At 36.4% G+C, this 20,248-nt stretch overlaps 1 protein-coding gene across 7 annotated transcripts in view; it reads left to right on the top strand.

Annotated features, from left to right (window-relative positions):
* Window positions 1–6,185: 6,185 nt before the first annotated feature.
* Window positions 6,186–20,248, top strand: part of LOC122428291 (UDP-glucuronosyltransferase 2B18-like) — a 24,704-nt gene continuing 10,641 nt past the window's right edge. For 4 of the 7 annotated variants that reach the window (XM_043448211.1, XM_043448210.1, XM_043448212.1 and 1 more), the window contains exons 1-2: window positions 12,430–13,173; window positions 13,984–14,132. In XM_043448211.1, coding sequence (XP_043304146.1) covers window positions 12,444–13,173; window positions 13,984–14,132 — 879 coding nt within the window. In that variant the 5' untranslated portion in view covers window positions 12,430–12,443. Of the gene's footprint in view, window positions 6,566–10,676; window positions 10,704–12,429; window positions 13,174–13,983; window positions 14,133–20,248 lie in introns of those variants that run through there. The other 3 variants (XM_043448214.1, XM_043448216.1, XM_043448215.1) reach the window with 3 other exon arrangements.

The raw sequence follows: 20,248 nt of genomic DNA, 5'->3' as shown, positions 1-20,248 counted from the left end.
AATATGAAAATAAATGAAAAGTATGAACAGCAAATTCACAGAAGTGAAATGGCCAATGATATATAAAAGGTGACATGGAAACTCTGGGAAATTGAAATTGTCAACAAGTAATACTCCTACAAATAATCTGTCGAACAAGTAAACTGGTAGGACTAATTTTAAGGGAGTATAATGTGGAAATACCATTTAAATAAAATTTATGCACATTGTTTTATATTATCTGTCATGCAGAAAGACTTGCACATGTTCATAATTACTTGCACATGAATATTCCCACTAGCACTTAAATGGCTATCAATTTGTGAACACATTCATCTACAACATAGGTATGAGTTATACAGCCATGAAAGAAAACAGGTAATTATGGGCAATATTGTTAAATACTCTCCATGTCACATTACTAAACAAATAAAAAGTTTGAGAAATTCTAAAAAAAATAAGCATGAGACTCGTCTTTGGAAATAAAATTAAACATATGTTGTGTAAATAAATGTAAATTTGTACACCACAGAGGAAACGATCTTTAGAATGCATTGAATATCCAATAACTTCCGGATGTTCAAGGTGGTTTTAGAAAAGGCAAAGGAACCAGAAATCAAATTTCCAACACCTGCTGGATCATTAAAAAGCAAGAGAGTTCCAGAAAAACATCTATTTCTGCTTTATTGACTATGCCAAGGCCTTTGACTGTGTGGATCACAATAAACTACGGGAAATTCTTCAACAGATGGGAATACCAGCCCACCTGACCTGCCTCTTAAGAAACTTGTATGCAGGTCAAAAAGCAACAGTTAGAACTGGACATGGAACAACAGACTGGTTCCAAATAGGAAAAGGAGTACGTCAAGGCTGTATATTGTCACCCTGCTTATATAACTTATAAGAGGAGTACATCATGAGAAACGCTGGGCTGAATGAAGCACAAACTGGAATCAAGATTGCTGGGAGAAATACCAATAACCTCAGATATGCAGATGACACCACCCTTATAGCAGAAGCTGAAGAAGAACTAAAGAGTCTCTTGATGAAAGTGAAAGAGGAGAGTGAAAAAGTTGGCTTAGAGCTCAACATTCAGAAGACTAAGATCATGGCATCCAGTCCCATCACTTCATGGGAAATAGATGGGGAAACAGTGGAAACAGTGGCTGACCTTATTTTTTGGGGCTCCAAAATCACTGTAGATGGTCATTAAAAGACACCTACTCCTTGGAAGGAAAGTTATGACCAACCTAGATACCATATTAAAAAGCAGAGATGTTACTTTGCCAACAAAGGTCCATCTAGTCGAGGCTATGTTTTTTCCAGGGGTCATGTATGGATGTGAGAGTTGGAATGTGAAGAAAGCTGAGCACCGAAGAACTGATCCTTTTGAACTGGGGTATTGATGAAGACTCTTGAGAGTCCCCTGGAGTGCAAGGAGATCCAATCAATCCATCTTAAAGGAGATCAGTCCTGAGTGTTCATTGGAAGGACTGATGCTGAGGCTGAAACCCCAATACTTTGGCCACCTCATGCGAAGAATAGACTCATCGGAAAAGACCATGATGCTGGGAGGGATTGGGGGCAGGAGGAGAAGGGGATGACAGAGGATGAGATGGCTGGATGGCATCAAAGACTCGATGGACATGACTTTCGGTAAACTCTGGGAGTTGGTGATGGACCAACTGGAGAGCTGCAATTCATGGGGTTCCAATGAGTCAGACACGACTGAGAGACTGAACCGAACTGAACTGAACTGAACTGGACCGCAACACTGACTGACTGACAGTAGTTTAGAGTATCTTTTACTAACAATACTTTGGATTAACATTATCAAAATGGAAAATATTTAAGAGATCCAGTATGAATTTTCATATTATAATGGGATTGTGGGCAGGAAGATAAACCATCAAATTCTGCTTTGTCATTTGTTCCTTCTCATTGAAGGACTCTTGAGGACACAGTAAACATAAAAATGTTCTCAAGAGTTAAATTTTAACAGCAAGTGCAGTAGCACAAGGACATTATGCAATAGTGATAAAAGTCTGGAATGCATCATGCAGATTTTACTTGCTAGATAATCCTGGCCCCTTTCATTTCCCCTAAATTTTAAAGTAGCCCTATCAGTGTGCTTTGCAGGGTGCTCTTCAGAGAAAGGATGGTCAGGGCTCCCCAGGAGACCTCCAGATCCCATCCAGACACAGTGACTTAGAGAAAGAGAAACATCAGCCTCCCTGGTGACTTGGTCCTGCCAAAGTCTGAATCAGGAAGATCGAAGTGAAGATGGGATCCTGCCCTTAAGTAAACCCTGTGCATTGTAAGGTCTGGCCTTTAATGTACTCTGCTTCTAACCTGTCACATTGCTCCTCCTGCTTGAGGAGGGAGAGGGACTGTAAGAAGGAATCAAGCATAAGGAAACTGGCATGGAAAAGATTCAGCAGCCTCTTTCTCTATCAAATAGATTGTTACCTTATTTTCTAATACATAAAATTCCCCTGGAGTCTTTGGATATTTTGAAACACTTTTATAATTTGCTATCTGATATTGTAATCTTCTCCTAATAACCTATGTTGTTTCTTTGCTGATAGAATTACCTTACACTCCCAGAGCAAATAGAGGTTAAACACTGTAAATTATAATCCAATGTATGAGAATTGATTGGGAATTCCAAAATCCATACCTTACTTTTGTACTGGGTATAGGAACTACATGATTGCCACTGTCACTCCTTCGTAGTTCATTGTTAATGAGCTCATGGTCAGCTCAATCAATTTTATTATTACAAAGGTGGAGCTTTCTCAACAGCCTTATTGACACTTATAAATTGCAAAAAAAAAAAAGTCTTCCTTTATAAATGTGAACTATATCCAAACCAGGAAAGTTGAAACACTATTGATTCATATCAAAAATTACTAATTGTTTTTTTCTTGTAGGTAATGCTTTACAATTTGTAATCTAAGAAGCTATACTTTTCAGGTGAAGTGAAGTGAAGTGAAGCCGCTCAGTCATGTCTGACTCTTTGCAACACCGTGGACTGTAGCCAACCAGGCTCCTCTGTCCATGGGATTCTCCAGGCAAGAATACTGGAGTGGGTTACCATTTCCTTCTCCAGGGGATCTTCCCAACCCAGGGATCGAGCCCAGGTCTCCCACATTGGAGGCAAACGCTTTAACCTCTGAGCCACCAGGGAAGCTCATACTTTTCAGGTAGCCTTTATTAATTTATTACTAATAAGTTATATATAAAATTTATTTCTCTTAAGTGGCTGATTCAGTTCAGTTCAGTTCAGTCGCTCAGTCATGTCTGACTCTTTGCGACCCCATGACTGCAGCATGCCAGGCTCCTTCTCCATCACCAACTCCCGGAGCTTGCTCAAACTCATGTCCATCAAGTCGATGATGCCATCTAACCATCTCATCCTCTGCCATCCCTTTCTTCTGTCTTCAATCGTTTCTAGCATGAGGTTCTTTTCCAATGAATCAGTTCTTCACATCAGGGGGCCAAAGTATTGGAGTTTCGGCTTCAACTTCAGTCCTTCCAATGAACACCCAGGACTGATCTCCTTTAGGATGGACTGGTTGAATCTCCTTGCTGTCCAAGGGACTCTCAAGATTCTTCTCCAACACCACAGTTCAAAAGCATCAATTCTTTGGTGTTCAGCTTCTTACAGTCCAACTCTCACATCCAATCATGACTACTAAAAGCAATAGCTTTGACTAGATAGACCTTTGTTGGCAGAGTAACATCTCTGCTTTTTAATATGCTGTCTAGATTGGTCATAGCTTTTCTCCCAAGGAGCAAGTGTCTTTTAATTTCATGGCTTCAGTCACCATCTGCAGTGATTTTGGAGACCAAAAAAGTAAAGTCTCTCCTTGTTTCCATTGTTTCCCCATCTATTTGCCATGAAGTGATGGAACCGGATGACATGATCTTAGTTTTCTGAGTGTTGATTTTTAAGCCAAATTTTCACTGACCTCTTTCCCTCATCAAGAGGCTTTTTAGTTCTTCTTCACTTTCTGTCATAAGGGAGGTGTCATCTGCATATTTGAGGTTGTTGATATTTCTCCTGGCAATCTTGATTCCAGCTTGTGCTTCATTCAGCCTGGCATTTTGCATGATGTACTCTGCATATAAGTTAAATAAGCAGGGTGACAATATACAGCCTTGCCGTACACCTGTTCTGATTTGGAAACAGTGGCTGATTACACATGTATTTTCCTTGTATATCAAAAGATGCATATCAAAATATATATATTAATGAGTGGATATATATAGCTCTCTTCTATAACATAAGCCAGTAAATATCAATTTTGAAAATTAGGACTTGTGTAAAATATATAATAAACTGAAGCTTTGTAAAACTTGTGAATTCTGAATTTTTGTCAGTGATCTGTACAAAACTCTGAGGGCTGAAGGTTTAAGGGATATATAATTTAAGAAAATTAGAAAAACATAAAGTATGTCAGTTATTAGAAATTTCCCACTGTCTTTTTGCTTTGGAATAAAGACCATCTAGAAACTTTTTAAAATATCTGAATTTGGCAATAAACCATCATTTGTCTATGCCATTATGTGTGAATGGTCATGATTATACTCCATAGCTGATTGAATATAGTAATAAGTATGTAAAATGTAGGTATTCCTACTAATGTCAATGCATTAGTAGTTATCATTGCTTAAGATCATTAATCCTTTCTTCCTTACATGCCATGTGGAAGACATTTAACTAGTTATTTTTTAATCTCTTTTGAATTCTAATGCTATAACTTTAAACTCATTGAGTAAGGTATTTGTGGTACCCTAACAGGCTCTATGGAGATACGATGGCAAAAAACTGAAACCTTAGGAGCCAATACTCATCTGTTTCACTGAAACCCCAGAATTACCTTCTTGGCAAATATTGGCAAAACAAATGCTAAAAACATGATTAACAGCTGAGCAGAGTGATAGTACTTCAACAGGAAGCAAACATGCCCAGATTTCACAAAAGGTAAGTAAAGTAATCTAATAGTGGAAAAATATTTAATGAAACACTTAAATAATATAAAAGGTGTGATTGCAATTTCTGCAAGAAAGGTAAACTACTATGATAGCTCCAACTTATCTCAGTTCAGTTCAGTCGCTCAGTCGTGTCCGACTCTTTGCAACCCCATGAATCGCAGCACGCCAGGCCTCCCTATCAATCACCAACTCCCGGACTTCACCCAAGCTCATGTCCATCGAGTAGGTGATGCCATTCAGCCATCTCATCCTCTGTTGTTCCCTTCTCCTCCTGCCCCGAATCCCTCTCAGCATCAGGGTCTTTTCCAATGAGTCAACTCTTCTCATGAGGTGCCCAAAGTACTGGAGTTTCAGCCTCAGCATCTGTCCTATCAATGAATACCCAGGACTGGTCTCCTTTAGGATGGACTGGTTGAATCTCCTTGCAGTCCAAGGAACTCTCAAGAGTCTTCTCCAACACCACACTTCAAAAGCCTCAATTCTTCAGCACTCAGCTTTCTTCACATTCCAACTCTCACATACATACACAAGCACTGGAAAAACCATAGCCTTGACTAGATTGATGTTTGTTGGCCATGTAATGTATTTGCTTTTTAATATTCTGTCCAGGCTGGTCATAAATTTCCTTGCAAGGAGAAAGCAGCTTTTAATTTCATGGCTGCAACCACCATCTGCAGTGACTTTGGAACCCCCCAAAATAAAGCTAGCCACTGTTTCCACTGTTTCCCCATCTATCTGCCATGAAGTGATGGGACCAGATGCCATGATCTTAGTCTTCTGAATGTTGAGCTTTAAGCCACGTGTTTCAGTCTCCTCTTTCACTTTCATCAGAGGGCTTTTTAGTTCCTCTTCACTTTCTTCCATAATGGTGGTGTCATCTGCATATCTGAGGTTACTGATATTTGTCCTGGGAATCTTGATTCCAGCTTGTGCTTCTTCCAGCCCAGTGTTTCTCCTGATGTACTCTGCATATAAGCTAAATAAGCTGGTGACAATATACAGCTTATCTGAAATATTTATAAAAACCAAAATATATATGGCAAGTGCTACAGTAGTTTAGAGTATCTTTTATCAACAATACTTTGGATTAACATTATCAAAATGGAAAATATTTAAGAGATACAGTATGAATTTTGATATTATAATGGGATTGTGGGCAGGAAGATAAACCATAAAATTCTGCTTTGTCATTTGTTCCTTCTCATTGAAGGACTCTTGAGGACACAGTAAACATACAAATATTCTCAAGAGTTAAATTTTAACAGCAAGTGCAGTAGCACAAGGACATTATGCAATAGTGATAAAAGTCTGGAATGCATCATGCAGATTGTGCTTGCTAGATAATCCTGGCCCCTTTCATTTCCCCTAAATTTTAAAGTAGCCCTATCAGTGTGCTTTGCAGGGTGCTCTTCAGAGAAAGGATGGTCAGGGCTCCCCAGGAGACCTCCAGATCCCATCCAGACACAGTGACTTAGAGAAAGAGAAACATCAGCCTCCCTGGTGACTTGGTCCTGCCAAAGTCTGAATCAGGAAGATCAAAGAGAAGAATGGGTCCTGCCCTTAAGCAAACCCTGTGCATTGTAAGGTCTGGCCTTTAATGTACTCTGCTTCTATCCTGTCACATTGCTCCTCCTGCTTGAGGAGGGAGAGGGACTGTAAGAAGGAATCAAGCATAAGGAAACTGGCATGGAAAAGATTCAGCAGTCTCTTTCTCCACCAAATAGATTGTTACCTTATTTTCTAATACATAAAATTCCCCTGGAGTCTTTGGATATTTTGAAACACTTTTATGATTTGCTATCTGATATTGTAATCTTCTCCTAATAACCTATGTTGTTTCTTTGCTGATAGAATTACCTTACACTCCCAGAGCAAATAGAGGTTAAACACTGTAAATTATAATCCAATGTATGAGAATTGATTAGAAATTCCAAAATCCATACCTTACTTTTGTACTGGGTATAGGAACTACATGATTGCCACTGTCACTCCTCTGTGGTTCATTGTTAATGAGTTCATGGTCAGCTCAATCAATTTTATTATCACAAAGGTGGAGCTTTTTCAACAGTATTATTGATACTTATAAATTACAAAAAAAAAAAAGTCTTTCTTTTAAATGTAAACTATTTCCAAACTAGGAAAGTTGAAACACTATTGATTCATATCAAAAATTACTAATCATTTTTTTCTTGTAAGTAATGCTTTGCAATTTTTAATCTAAGAAGCTATACTTTTCAAGTAGCCTTAGTTAACTTATTACTAATAAATTATAAATAAGATTGATTTCTCTTAAGTGGCTGATTCAGCTCAGTTCAGTTCAGTCACTCAGTCATGTCTGACTCTTTGCGACTCCATGGACTGCAGCATGCCAGGCGTCCTTCTCCATCATCAACTCCCAGAGCTTGCTCAAACTCATGTCCATCAAGTCAGTGATGCCATCTAGCCATCTCATCTTCTGCTGTCCCCTTCTCCTCCTGCCTTCAATCATATCATCAATAGCATAAGGGGCTTTTCCAATGAACCAGTTCTTCACATCAGGTGGCCAAAGTATTGGAGTTTCAGCTTCAACATCAGTCCTTCCAATGAATATTCAGGACTGGTTTCCTTTAGGATTGACTGGTTTGATCTCCTTGCAGTCCAAGGGACTCTCAAGAGTCTTCTCCAACACCACAGTTCAAAAGCATCAGTTCTTTGGTGTTCAGCTTTCTTTATAGTTCAACTCTCACATCTATACATGACTACTGGAAAAACCATAGCTTTGACTAAATGGACTTCTGTCAGCAAAGTAATGTCCCTGCTTTTTATTTTATTTCTTTTTCATTTATTTATATTAGTTGGAAGCTAATTACTTTACAATATTGTAGAGGTTTTTGCCATACATTGATATGAATCAGCCATGGATTTACATGTGTTCCCCATCCTGAATCCCCCTCCCACCTACCTCCCCATCCCATCCCTCTGGGTCATCCTAGTGTACCAGCCCTGAGCACTTGTTCATGCATCAAACCTGGACTGGTGATCTGTTTCACAATTGATAATATACATGTTTCAATGCTATTCTCTCAGATCATCCAACCCTCGCCTTCTCCCACAGAGTCCCAAAAGTCTGTTCTATATATCTGTGTCTCTTTTTCTGTCTTGCATATAGGGTTCCCATTACCATCTTTCTAAATTCCATATGTATATGTTAGTATACTGTTTTGGTGTTTTCCTTTCTGATTTACTCCACTCTGTAGAATGGGCTCCAGTTTCATCCAGCTCATTAGAACTGATTCAAATGTATCCTTTTTAATGGCTGAGGAATATTCCGTTTTGTATATATACCACAACTTTCTTATCCAGTCGTCCATTAATGGGCATCTAGGTTGCTTCCATGTCCTGGCTAATATAAACAGTGCTGTGATGAACATTGGGGGTACACGTGTCTCTTTTGGTTCTGGTTTCCTCGGTGTGTATGCCCAGGGGTGGGATTGCTGGGTCATATGGCAGTCCTATTTCCAATTTCTTTAAGGAATCTCCACACTGTTCTCCATAGTGGCTGTACTAGTTTACATTCCCACCAACAGTGTAAGAGGCTTTCCTTTTCTCCACATCCTCTCCAGCATTTATTGTTGTAGACTTTTGAATAGCAGCTATTCTGACTAGAGTGAGATGGTACCTCATTGTGGTTTTGATTTGCATTTCTCTAATAATGAGTGATGTTGAGCATCTATTCAAGTGTTTGTTAGCCATATGTATGTCCTCTTTGGAGAAATGTCTGTTTAGTTCTTTGGCCCATTTTTTGATTGGATCGTGTATTTTTCCAGAATTGCGCTGCAGGAGTTGCTTGTATATTTTTGAGGTTAATTCTTTGTCTGTTGCTTCATTTGCTATTATTTTTTCCCATTCTGAAGGCTGTCTTTTCACCTTGTTTATAGTTTCCTTTGCTGTGCAAAAGCTTTCAAGTTTAGCTAAGGCCCATTTTTTAATTTTTGCTTTTATTTCCAATATTCTGGGAGGTGGGTCATAGAGAATCTTGCTGTGATTTATGTCTGAGAGTGTTTTGCCTATGTTCTCCTCTAGGAGTTTTATAGTTTCTGGTCTTACATTTAGATCTTTAATCCATTTTGAGTTTATTTTTGTGCATCGTGTTAGAAAGTGTTCTAGTTTCATTCTTTTACAAGTGGTTGACCAGTTTTCCCAGCACCACTTGTTAAAGAGGTTGTCTTTTCTTCTTTGTATATTCTTGCCTCCTTTGTAGAAGATAAGTTGTCCATCAATACGTGGATTTATCTCTGGGCTTTCTATTCTGTTCCATTGATTTATATTTCTGTCTTTGAGCCAGTACCATACTTTCTTGAATACTGTGGCTTTGTAGTAGAGCCTGAAGTCAGGCAGGTTGATTCCTCCAGTTCCATTCTGCTTTCTCAAGATTGCTTTGGCTATTCGAGGATTTTTGTGTTTCCATACAAATTGTGAAATTATTTATTCTAGTTCTGCGAAGAATAACGTTGGTAGTTTGATAGGGATTGCATTGAATCTATAGATTGCTTTCGGTAATATACTCATTTTCACAGTATTGATTCTTCCAATCCATGAACACGGTATATACCATGTCTCTGCTTTTTGATATGCTGTCTAAGTTGGTCATAGTTTTTCTTTCAAGGAGCAAATGTCTTTTAATTTCATGGCTGTTATCACCATCTGCAGTGATTTTGGAGCCCAAAATGTAACGTCTCTCCCTGTTTCCACTGTTTCCCCATTGAATTGTCATGAAGTGATGGGACTGGATGCCATGATTTTAGTTTTTTGAATGTTGAATTTTAAGCCAAGTTTTTCACTCATATCTTTCACTTTCATCAAGAAGCTCTTGAGTTCTTCCTCACTTTCTGCCATAAGGGAGGTGTCATCTGCATATCTGAGGCAATTGATATTTATCCTGGCAATAACTCTGCATATATGTTAAATAAGCAGGCTGACAATATACATCCGTGATGTACTCCTTTCCCAATTTGGAAACAGTGGCTGATTACACATGTATTTATCTTGTATATCAAAAGATGTAAAAGATGTATATCAAAATATATATTAATGAGTGGATGTATAACTCTCTTCTATAACAGAAGCCAGTAAATATCAATTTTGAAATTTAGGACTAGTATAAAAAATAAAATTATAAAATAGATAATAAACTTAAATTTTGTAAGACTTGTGAATTCTGAATTTTTGTCAATGACATCCTTAAATGTCTGAGGGTTGAGGATTGAAGGGGTATAAAAGTTAAGAAAATTAGAAAAATATAAAATAAAGAAAGAAAGTATGTCAGTTATTAGAAATTTCCCAATGTCATTTTGCTTTAGAATAAAGACCATGTAATAACATTTTAAATATCTGAATTTGACAATGAAAACATCATCTGTCTATGCGATCATGTGTGAATAGTCATGATTATATTCCATAGATGATTGAATATAGTAATAAGTATGTAAAATGTAAGTATTCCTCTTTATGTCAGTGCGTTAGTAGTTATCCTTGCTTAAGATCACGCATCATTTTTTCCTTACAAGCCATACGAAAGACATTTAATTAGTTATCTTTCAACCTCTTGAGTTCTAATGCTATAACTTTAAACTCAAGTATAAGGTATTTTTCTTACCCTAACAGGTTCTATGGAGATATGATGGCAAAAAAACAGACACTTTAGGACCCAACACTCGTCTGTATAACCCAGAATGAACTTCTTGGTAAATATTGGCAGAATAAATCCTAAAACATGATTAACAGCTGAGCAGAATGATAGTACTTCAACAAGAAACAAACTTATCAAGTGTTTATTATTAAAACATTCAGAAAGAAAACTTTACTTCTGTGTTTTTACTCCCAACAATAGAGGGGAGAAGGAAAATATATCATAGTTGGCACTGTATTCTACCTGGTCATGTCCCTTATGCCCAGAATTAAATATCTTTATTTTGCCTGTAATTGCTTCTAACAGTGAATAGCTTAATGAGTTATTATTCTACCTCTGAATTCTTTCCTTACACCTATTGGTTCTCCTGTGTAGGAGTATTTTAAATGCTATTGATAAATAACAGCTTCTTATTTATTACCAGTGACTCTCCATTTTCTACAAAAAAAAAAAAACAATCCACAATCATTTTCATGAACTGGTAGCATATTTCTTAATAAAATGAAGATTCTCCTTTCTTTGCTTCCACTGCCACTACCATTACCCTTTCTGTGACCTTGACACCATTCTCATCAGATTAAATGACTTCCTTAATCTTTATAGAGTATATTTCTGAATGCCCCCTTTTATGCATATGTAGTTTCTTTATGCAGAGAGTTCTTTAAGAAGTTCATCTACCAATCTTGAATTCACTTGTGAAGTTCAAGTGACAAAGCACTTCTTTCATGAAGTCTTCACTTATCTCTCCTCAGACAGGACTTTCTGGCTGTGAGTCTGAAAGCACTTTAAATGCAGTTTCCTATATGTAACCATCTGTTATCTTTAAAATACACTGCTTTTTACAGTGCTTTATAATGGCCATTTCTCATTTTATTCTGAATTATAGTTAACAATTTTACTGAAAGTCACTCAATGCTAGGTCATCCAAAAACCAAAGGCTTTATAACTCACGGTGGAACCAACGGCACTTATGAGGCCATCTACCATGAGGTTCCTATGGTGGGCTTTCCTGTGTTTGCTGATCAACCTGATAACATCGCCTGATGGACCACAGCACACCAGGCTTCCCTGTCCTTCACCATCTCCCAGAGTTTGCTCAAGCTCATCTCCATTGAGTCGGTGATGCTACCCAACCATCTCATCCTCTGTTATCTCCATCTGCTTTAACTCCTCACTGTCATCAGTAGGCAGATCGTTCAGACAAAAAAATCTATATGGCAATAGTGATCATAAATTATACAATTGACCAGTCAAATTTCATTGATATGTTTAGTATTGATGCATTACACTCAAAAAATCAGAACACACATCCTCAGTCTTTGAAGACTGCAGGATTTCTGCTGCTTTTTCATTTTAGTCCAGAACTTTCCCAAAATAATTTACATTGGTTTGCAGTTGGTCATTTACTGTTTTTGCTGTTTCTCTGAGGGACACAATTGTTGTGACCTCAAAACCCTCCATCTTGTTGATGTCACCTTATCTCTCTGTGTCACAGCGACTGCAGACACAGGAGTCTCACACTTGCTATTTTACACTAGTAGTCTTTCTCACAAAATATAATTGATGTGTGTGTACAAGATGGGTGACAGCACTGACAAATCAATACTAAACACACTGTATCATCTCGAAGTGCTCTGCACTTTGTCTTTTCATTGGATTTCCACATCTGCTGACTATTCATGTAATCTACTTTTTTAAGGAATACGGGTTATAATTTAACTTCTGGTTGATTTCTTCTGGATATAAGCCTGAGCAATAGCAAAAGTTTACAGTAATTATTTAAAAAGTACTACATATGAACAAGATGTCTATGAAAAGGCTCTCACTTCTGCTGCTGCTACAGCTGACTTCCTATTTTAGCACTGGGAATTGTGGAAAGGTGCTGGTGTGGCCAGTGGAATTTAGTCACTGGCTGAATATAAAGACAATTCTGGATGAACTTGTCACAAGGGGTCATGAAGTGACTGTTCTGATATCTTCAGCTTCCACTATTACTAATTCCAGCAAACCATCGACTATGAACTTTGAGACTTTCCCTGTATCTTTAACAAAAAGTGATTATGAGAATTTTATAGAACGTTTTCTTGAGAAATGGACGTATGCGGAAAAAGATTACTTTTGGTCCTATTTTTCAACAGTGAAAAGTTTATTTGGGGAATTTTTTGATATTGCTATAACTATGTGTAAAGACGCTGTTTCCAACAAGAAATTAATGACAAAACTAGAGGAATCAAGGTTTGATATCCTTATTGCAGATGCCGTTGGACCCTGTGGTGAACTGCTGGCTGAATTACTTAAAATACCATTCGTGTACAGTCATCACACCTCACCTGGCCATATAATTGAAAGGAATAGTGGAAGACTTCCATTCCCACCATCTTATGTACCTGTTATGTTTTCAGAATTAAGCGATCGCATGACATTCATGGAGAGGATCAAAAATATGTTATATACACTTTATTTTGACTTTTTCTTCCAGACACACAATGAGAAGAAGTGGAATCAGTTTTACAGTGAAGCACTAGGTAAGTTGGGCTTCCTGATAGCTCAGTGGTAAAGAATCTACCTGCCAATGCAGGAGACACAGGTTCAATCATTTGGTCAGGAAGATCCCTTGGAAAAGGAAATGGCATTCCATTCCAGTGTTTTTGCCTGGGAAATCCCATGGACAGAGAAGCCTTTTGGGCTATCGTCCATGGAGTTGGACAGAATCAGTTACCACTTAGCAACAAACAACGAGGTAAGTCATGTTTTTAGTTGGTTTCATTAAGTCCTATTTTTCCTAGTGCCTTGGAAGTTGAGTATGTATAAACATAAATTCACAAAAATTTACCTCAAATAAGTGAAACAGTGAAATAAAAATATAAAATGACCCTCAATCTAACCAATATTATGCAAACACTTAAATTATAGGGTAGGGTAAAGCGCATTACTAGTATCGGATACCAGGAAGTCACTTACCACAAATTGAAGTACCTAGGACTTCTACAAGTGACTATCCAAATTACAAAATTCTTCTTTTAATTTAAAGTCTTTAGGAATCTCATAAACTGTCTTGATAAATGAAGACATGTACATTGAGAGTTATACACATATTTGTAGTACAAATATCCAGTTAGCTTTTAGAAATTCTTTCTTCTTGTGTAAAAACAGATGTATTCCAGATCTATTTTATTATCCTATACTATGCTATGTTATATATTTATCAAACAACAGACACATTAAAACAACTTTGGCCACAACATCCAAAGTTGTTTTACAAAAATTATCTAATGTACACACATGACAATAGTCTCATTTCATCAAACATTTATTGGTTTTCTTTCTATTTTCAGGAAGACCTACTACCTTATCAGAAACAATGGGGAAAGCTGAAATGTGGCTCATTCGAACCTACTGGGACTTTTCATTTCCTCGTCCACTACTCCCAAATGTTGAATTTGTTGGAGGCCTCCACTGCAAGCCTGCCAAGCCCCTGCCCAAGGTCACCTACTCTTCCTTGTTGCTCTTTGTGAATGTTGTGTTTTCAATAGGAATCATTCTGTATTCTTTCTTTGGAATGTTTGATTATAGGTAGTCAGATGTGGGAACCTGGATAAAGTGACCTTCCACCTAGAAAGTGATGTATTTCTATATCAACACAGCTATCTGAATTTCATTATCATTACAGAATAAACTCCCTAGAGTACATTGGACACTTTAATAATACATCGATTAAATACAACTTCATTATTCAACACATAGAGAAGCATCATTCGTTAAAGAACAGTTATATTATACTTTTACATAAAAATATATATTTTATATAAATAAAATAATAGTTTTATTATCATCCGGTGATGCCATCCAACCATCTCATCTCACTATAATATGTTACATTACTATTGTATTATAATTATTATAGGATAATTTTGTATATAGCATATTCCAGAAGTGAGTATGAACATAGACAAATGGTGTAGGCACAGTTTCTACCACCTGACAGGCCACCTGGAATGACAGAACACAATCAAATTTTTTAAAATGTTATAATATGCAAAGACCAGAGTGTTAAAGAAATATTCAGCATGAATCATAGAAATTATCTCTGATTCATAGAAAATTATGAGATCTGAAGGATGCTCAGGGATAAACAGAAGGATTAGGGCAGGGTTGAAAGAAGATACAGGCTTCCCTCATAGCTCAGTTGGAAAAGATATAAAAGAAAGGTAGGTGGAGTAGTTATGACAGTTGCCAAAAAGTCCAAGTTTAGTCTAGATAGGAAAAGGCTGAATAAAAAGAAGATGATGCTGATGAGGTAAGTTGCAAACAGATAATTATAAAGATTTGAAACATCTAGTAGGGGCATTGGGAAGAATATTGAAAGGATTAAGAAAGAAAGAGATGGTGGTGGTGGTTTAGTCTTTAAGTCGTGTCTGACTCTTTCAATTCCATGGACTGTAGACTGCCAGGCTCCTCTCTCCATGGGATTCTCCAAGTGTGAATACTGGAGCAGGTTGCCATTTCCTTCTCCAGAGGATCTTTCCAACCCAAGAATCAAGCCCGGGTCTCCTGCATTGCAGGCAGATTCTTTACTGACTGAGCTATGACAAGAGCCCTGAGAAAGAGATAGTCATATATAACGTAAAAATAAAAAGCAAGACGTAGTCACTGGGTTGGATTGTAAATGGTTAACAGTAGGAAGAGACCATTTAACAGATTGTTGCTAGATACAGACAATAATGAGTGAAAACTAGAGTACAGTGTTCACAGAGATATTAAATTAACTCATTTTTTCTTTATTTTAAATTAATTAATTTATTTTAATTGGAGGATAATAACTTTACATTACTGTAGTGGGTTTTGCCATATATTGACATGAATCAGGATGGTTTACTTTAAACAAATTTAAATAAATCTCTGGGTTGGGAACAAAAACATATATTTATATATACATTCATATACATTTATATTGCTGGGAAAAGGCATTTATTTTAGCTAGTGCACTGGTGAAAAGCCTTAAAACTTTCAAAAATACTTTAGTATTTCATCTTCTTCATCTGATCTCCAAAACCTTAAAAATTCCTAACATTAAAAAAGTTGATATTAAATGCTGCTGCTGCTAACTCATTTCAGTCATCTCTGACTTTTTGTGACACTATGAACTGTAGTCCTCCAGGCTCCTCTGTCCACAGGATTCTCCAGGCAAGAATACTGGAGTGGGTAGCCATTCCCTTTTCCAGGAGATCTTCCCGACCCAGGGATCAAATCCTGCTTTCCTGCACTCCAGGCAGATTCTTTACCATCTGAGACACTAGGAAAGCCCAAACAATGCTAAATTATACCAAATCAGATGTAATAAAATATTTACTTGGAAAATACCAAACATAATAAGATCACAGTTTTCTTGAAGGTTAAAAAAGCATAAACTAGATTTACAATTTTCAGGATGTATATCATAGTGTATGTTTGATTATAGGAATAGAGTAAAGATTAAAATGAAAACACAAATTTTAGCATAATGTCTTCAAGGTCCACCCATGTTGTCAAAAACGGAAGGATTTCCTTCTTTCTCGTGGGTGAATAACATTCCATTCTGAGCATGTCTGTCTGTCTGTGTGTGTGTATGTCTGTGTGTATTTATGAAACATCTTTAAATAATTCATCCATTGGTGGGCACTTGAGTTTTTTCCCTAGCTAATTGTGAATAATGTTGCAGTCAACATGGGAGCACATATGCCTCTCACTGTCCTGTTTTTCTTTCCTTTGACCATATACCTGGAAGTAGAATTGCCATATCATATAATAGATGTATCTTTAATTGTTTTAAGATCCTTCAATTTATGTTCAATAAGGGCTAAACCAATTTACATTCCCACTGAGAGTGTACAAGCTTTCACTTTTCTCCACATTCTCACAACACTTTTTTCTTCTTGGTTATAGACTTTCTAACAGGGGTGAGGTAATATCTGATAATATCTGATTGTGATTTTGAAATACTTTCCCTGATGATTACTGATGTTGAGTATCTTCTCCTATACCTGGTGATCATTTGGAAATCTTCTTTTTAAAGTGTCTATTTGTTCATCTGCCCATTCTTTCATTGAATTTTGCTGTATGAGTTGTGTATATATTCTGGATCTTAACCCCTCATTCAATATGTGGTTACAAAACTTTTCTTCCATTCTGTAGATCACATTTTCATCTTGTAGATTATTTCTTTGGCTGTGCAGAAGCTTTTAAGCTTGATGTAGTCCCACTGTGATTTTTTGTTGTTGTTGTTGTTGTCTTGATGTCATATAGAAAACATCATTTTCAAGATCAGTGCCAAGGAGTTTCATCCTTATATTGTCTTTTAGGGATGTTATGGTATCTGGTCTTATGTTTAATTCATTGATTCATTTTGAGTTGTTTTTGTGATGGTATAAGATAGAGGTCTCTTTATATATATATATATATATATATATATATATATATATATATACACACACACACACACATATATATGTTTATCCAGTTTTCTCAGAAAAGAAAGAAGTGACTAATATTTCCACAATGGATATTGTTGTATCCCTTGCTCCCATGTTGAATCGTGGTTGAACGCTGTATGCTGTTCCATGGTCTATGTGTCTATTTTGGGGCCAGTACACTATTATTTGAAATATTGAAACTTTATATTAAATATGAAATTTCAAGGTGTAATTCTTTTGGCTTTTGCTAATGTCAACATTTTAACAGTATTAGTCTTCTGGTCCACATCACAAGATGACTTTCCATTTATTTGTGTTTTCCTCAATTTCTTAAAACTTCTTATAGTTATCACTGTACAGATCTTTCACTTCACTGATTAAATTCATTTTTAGTCATTTTCTTGCTTTTGATGCTATTGGAAATGGGACAGTTTTTTTTCAGGTGTTTCATTATTAGTACACAGTAATGAAGTTGAATTCTATGTAGTGATTTTATATCTTGCAACTTTACTGAATTTGTTGATTAGTTCAGGTTTTTTTGTTGTTGTTGTTTTTGAATCTGTGAGATTCTGTGTACAAAAAAAATCATGTCTTCTGCAAAAAATAAAAATCTTAATTCTTCCTTTCTATTTAGGATGTCTTTTATTTCTTTGTCTCACCTAGTTGTTCTAGCTAAAGCTTCTACAAATATATTGAATCAGTGTGGGAGTAGGCATCCTTATTTTGTTTCTGATTAGAGCAAAAGCTTTCAAGTGTTCACTGTTGAGTATAACGTTAGCGTTGGGTTTGTCATATATGTTCTTTATTACACTGAGGTATTTTCCTTCTATACCCTATATGTTGAGGGTTTCATCATGAAAGAATGTCATACCCTGTCAAATGTTTTATGAACATCTATTGAGATAATCATGTTATTTCATACTTCATTCTATTTATCCTTGCATCACAGAAATAAATCTCACTTGATATTAGTATATAATTCTTTTAATGTGTTCTTGAATTGGCTTGTTGATATTTGTTAAGAATTTTTGCATCAATACTCAGTCTGGATATTGACCTTGGTTTTATCTTCTTGTAATTTCCTTATCTATCTGGTATCATGATCATGATGATGGCCTTGTAGGATGGGCTTGGAAATGTTCCTACATTCCTCTTTAATTTTTAAAGATTTTTTTTTGAAGAACTGGCATGAATTTTTCTATAATATTTCATAGAATATGTCAGTGAAGCCATCAGGTCCTGGGCTTTTGTGTGTTGATAGGTTATTGATTACCAATTCAATTTCTTTACTTATTAGGAGTGTTCAGATTTTCTACTTCTTCCTGATTCAGTCTTGGTAGGTTTTGTTTCTAAGAAGTTCTCCACTCTTCTCATATATGTATTAATAATTTCTTAGCTTATAATTATTCATGGTAGTCTCAGAATCCTATGTATTTTTTCAGTATCAGTTGTGATGTCCCCATTTCATTTCTAATCTTATTTATTTGAGTCACTTTTTTTCTTGATTAGTCCAACTAAAGGTTTTCAATTTTGTTTATCTTTTTGACAAGACACAGAAGGACAAATACTGTAAGATATCACTTGTATATGAAATCTAAAAATGCTGAACTTGTAAAAACAGAGAGTAATATGGTGGTTGCCAGGACTGAGAGGGGGGAGAAGAGGAGAAATGTTGTTTAAGGATACAAATTTGCATTTCTTAGTAAATAAGTACTAGAGATCTAAGGTACAGAGTAGTGAATATTCATACATGCCCAGTCATGTCTGACTCTTTGCGACCCTGTGAACTATAGCCAGCCAGTCTCCTCTGTCCATGGGATTTCCCAGGCAGGAATATTGGGGTGGATTGCCATTTGAAATGTGGAATTATTCTAGTATAGAAAGTAACTTCTTTTTAATCAGATAGGATCAAGAACAACAAAGCAAAATAATTCAGAAACAATTCCAGGCAAATATGGATTCACCAGGAGCTTTATTTAGGTAGAAGTGAATTACTCAAAAGCTGACCAGACCTGTGCTGCAGAAAGCCCTGGATACCTCTTCCTCTGTGGAGCAGGTGCCCCCAGCGGGACTCATTGAAGTCATGCTGAAGGTCCTTCACTGCAGTTAGACATAGCACATGCATCTGTGACATTCATTATATAAGTTCAGGACAAAGGTATGATATGTAAAGAGACACAGCAGTATGGTAGCTCAAATAAGTAACTATACAAGAGTAACTTTGGATTATAAACAGAACTCACAGAACTGTTTCATAGAACATCCAAGCTATAATAATTGACTCCTCAAGTCAGTAGTTAGTAATTTAGACGGAGAGTTTGGAAATCATGAAAAAGTTTAAGGTGAAGGATAGCATTACAGAGCTGAATGAATGACATAAAGTGATTAGGATCATATTTTTTTTTTCATAGTGCTCATAGTCAGGAAATGAAATATTAATGAATAACCTAAAATAATTCTCAAAAAGCCTGTCTGGAATAAATAAATGATTTAGTAGAATTATAACAACAAAGAACCAAAGGGAGTTGAATCCTGCAAGTAACTTCCTTCCAAGAATCTATGTTAGTAATTAACATCATGATTAATGAAGAGCCTGAGGATAATATAGCTTAATAGTATCTTCTTGTCACTACTGAGTACTGGCTCTATCTTATTTCCTGCTTATACAGAAACACATTTGCACAAATACATATAATGGAAGAATTTGACCTCATATCACCCATTCCTTTCCCAGGATCTCAAGGACGAAAAATACTTTTTTTTTTTTAAAAAAAGGGAACATTTTAAAAAATAATATGAAGTTCCCCCCAAAAAATTTTTTTAATGATTTTTTTATTGCTGAATATTTATTAACACAACTGACCAAAGTCCAAGAGGTGAAGTTAACATGTTCAAGAGAATTGGGGGAGTGGGGTGGGTGAGGGAGGGAAATCACTCTATTAGCTAACTGTATAGTATGTCATAAGAATAATGTGCACATTCTAACATAAAACCTGTCTATGCATAGAGCTCAGCAGTTCCTTTCCTGGGTTTATATCCAAAATAATTGAAATTGGGATCTCAATGAGATATCTGTACAACATATGCATAAAAGCTGTATTCAAAGGAGCCAAGAGGTTGAAGCAACCCAAATGTCCATCAACAGAGGAAG

This window comes from Cervus canadensis, chromosome 26 (assembly GCF_019320065.1).
Source record: "Cervus canadensis isolate Bull #8, Minnesota chromosome 26, ASM1932006v1, whole genome shotgun sequence".
Classification (NCBI taxonomy): domain Eukaryota; kingdom Metazoa; phylum Chordata; class Mammalia; order Artiodactyla; family Cervidae; genus Cervus; species Cervus canadensis.
The sequence above is the reverse complement of the archived record's forward strand: the minus strand, read 5'-3'. Positions and strand labels throughout refer to the sequence as shown.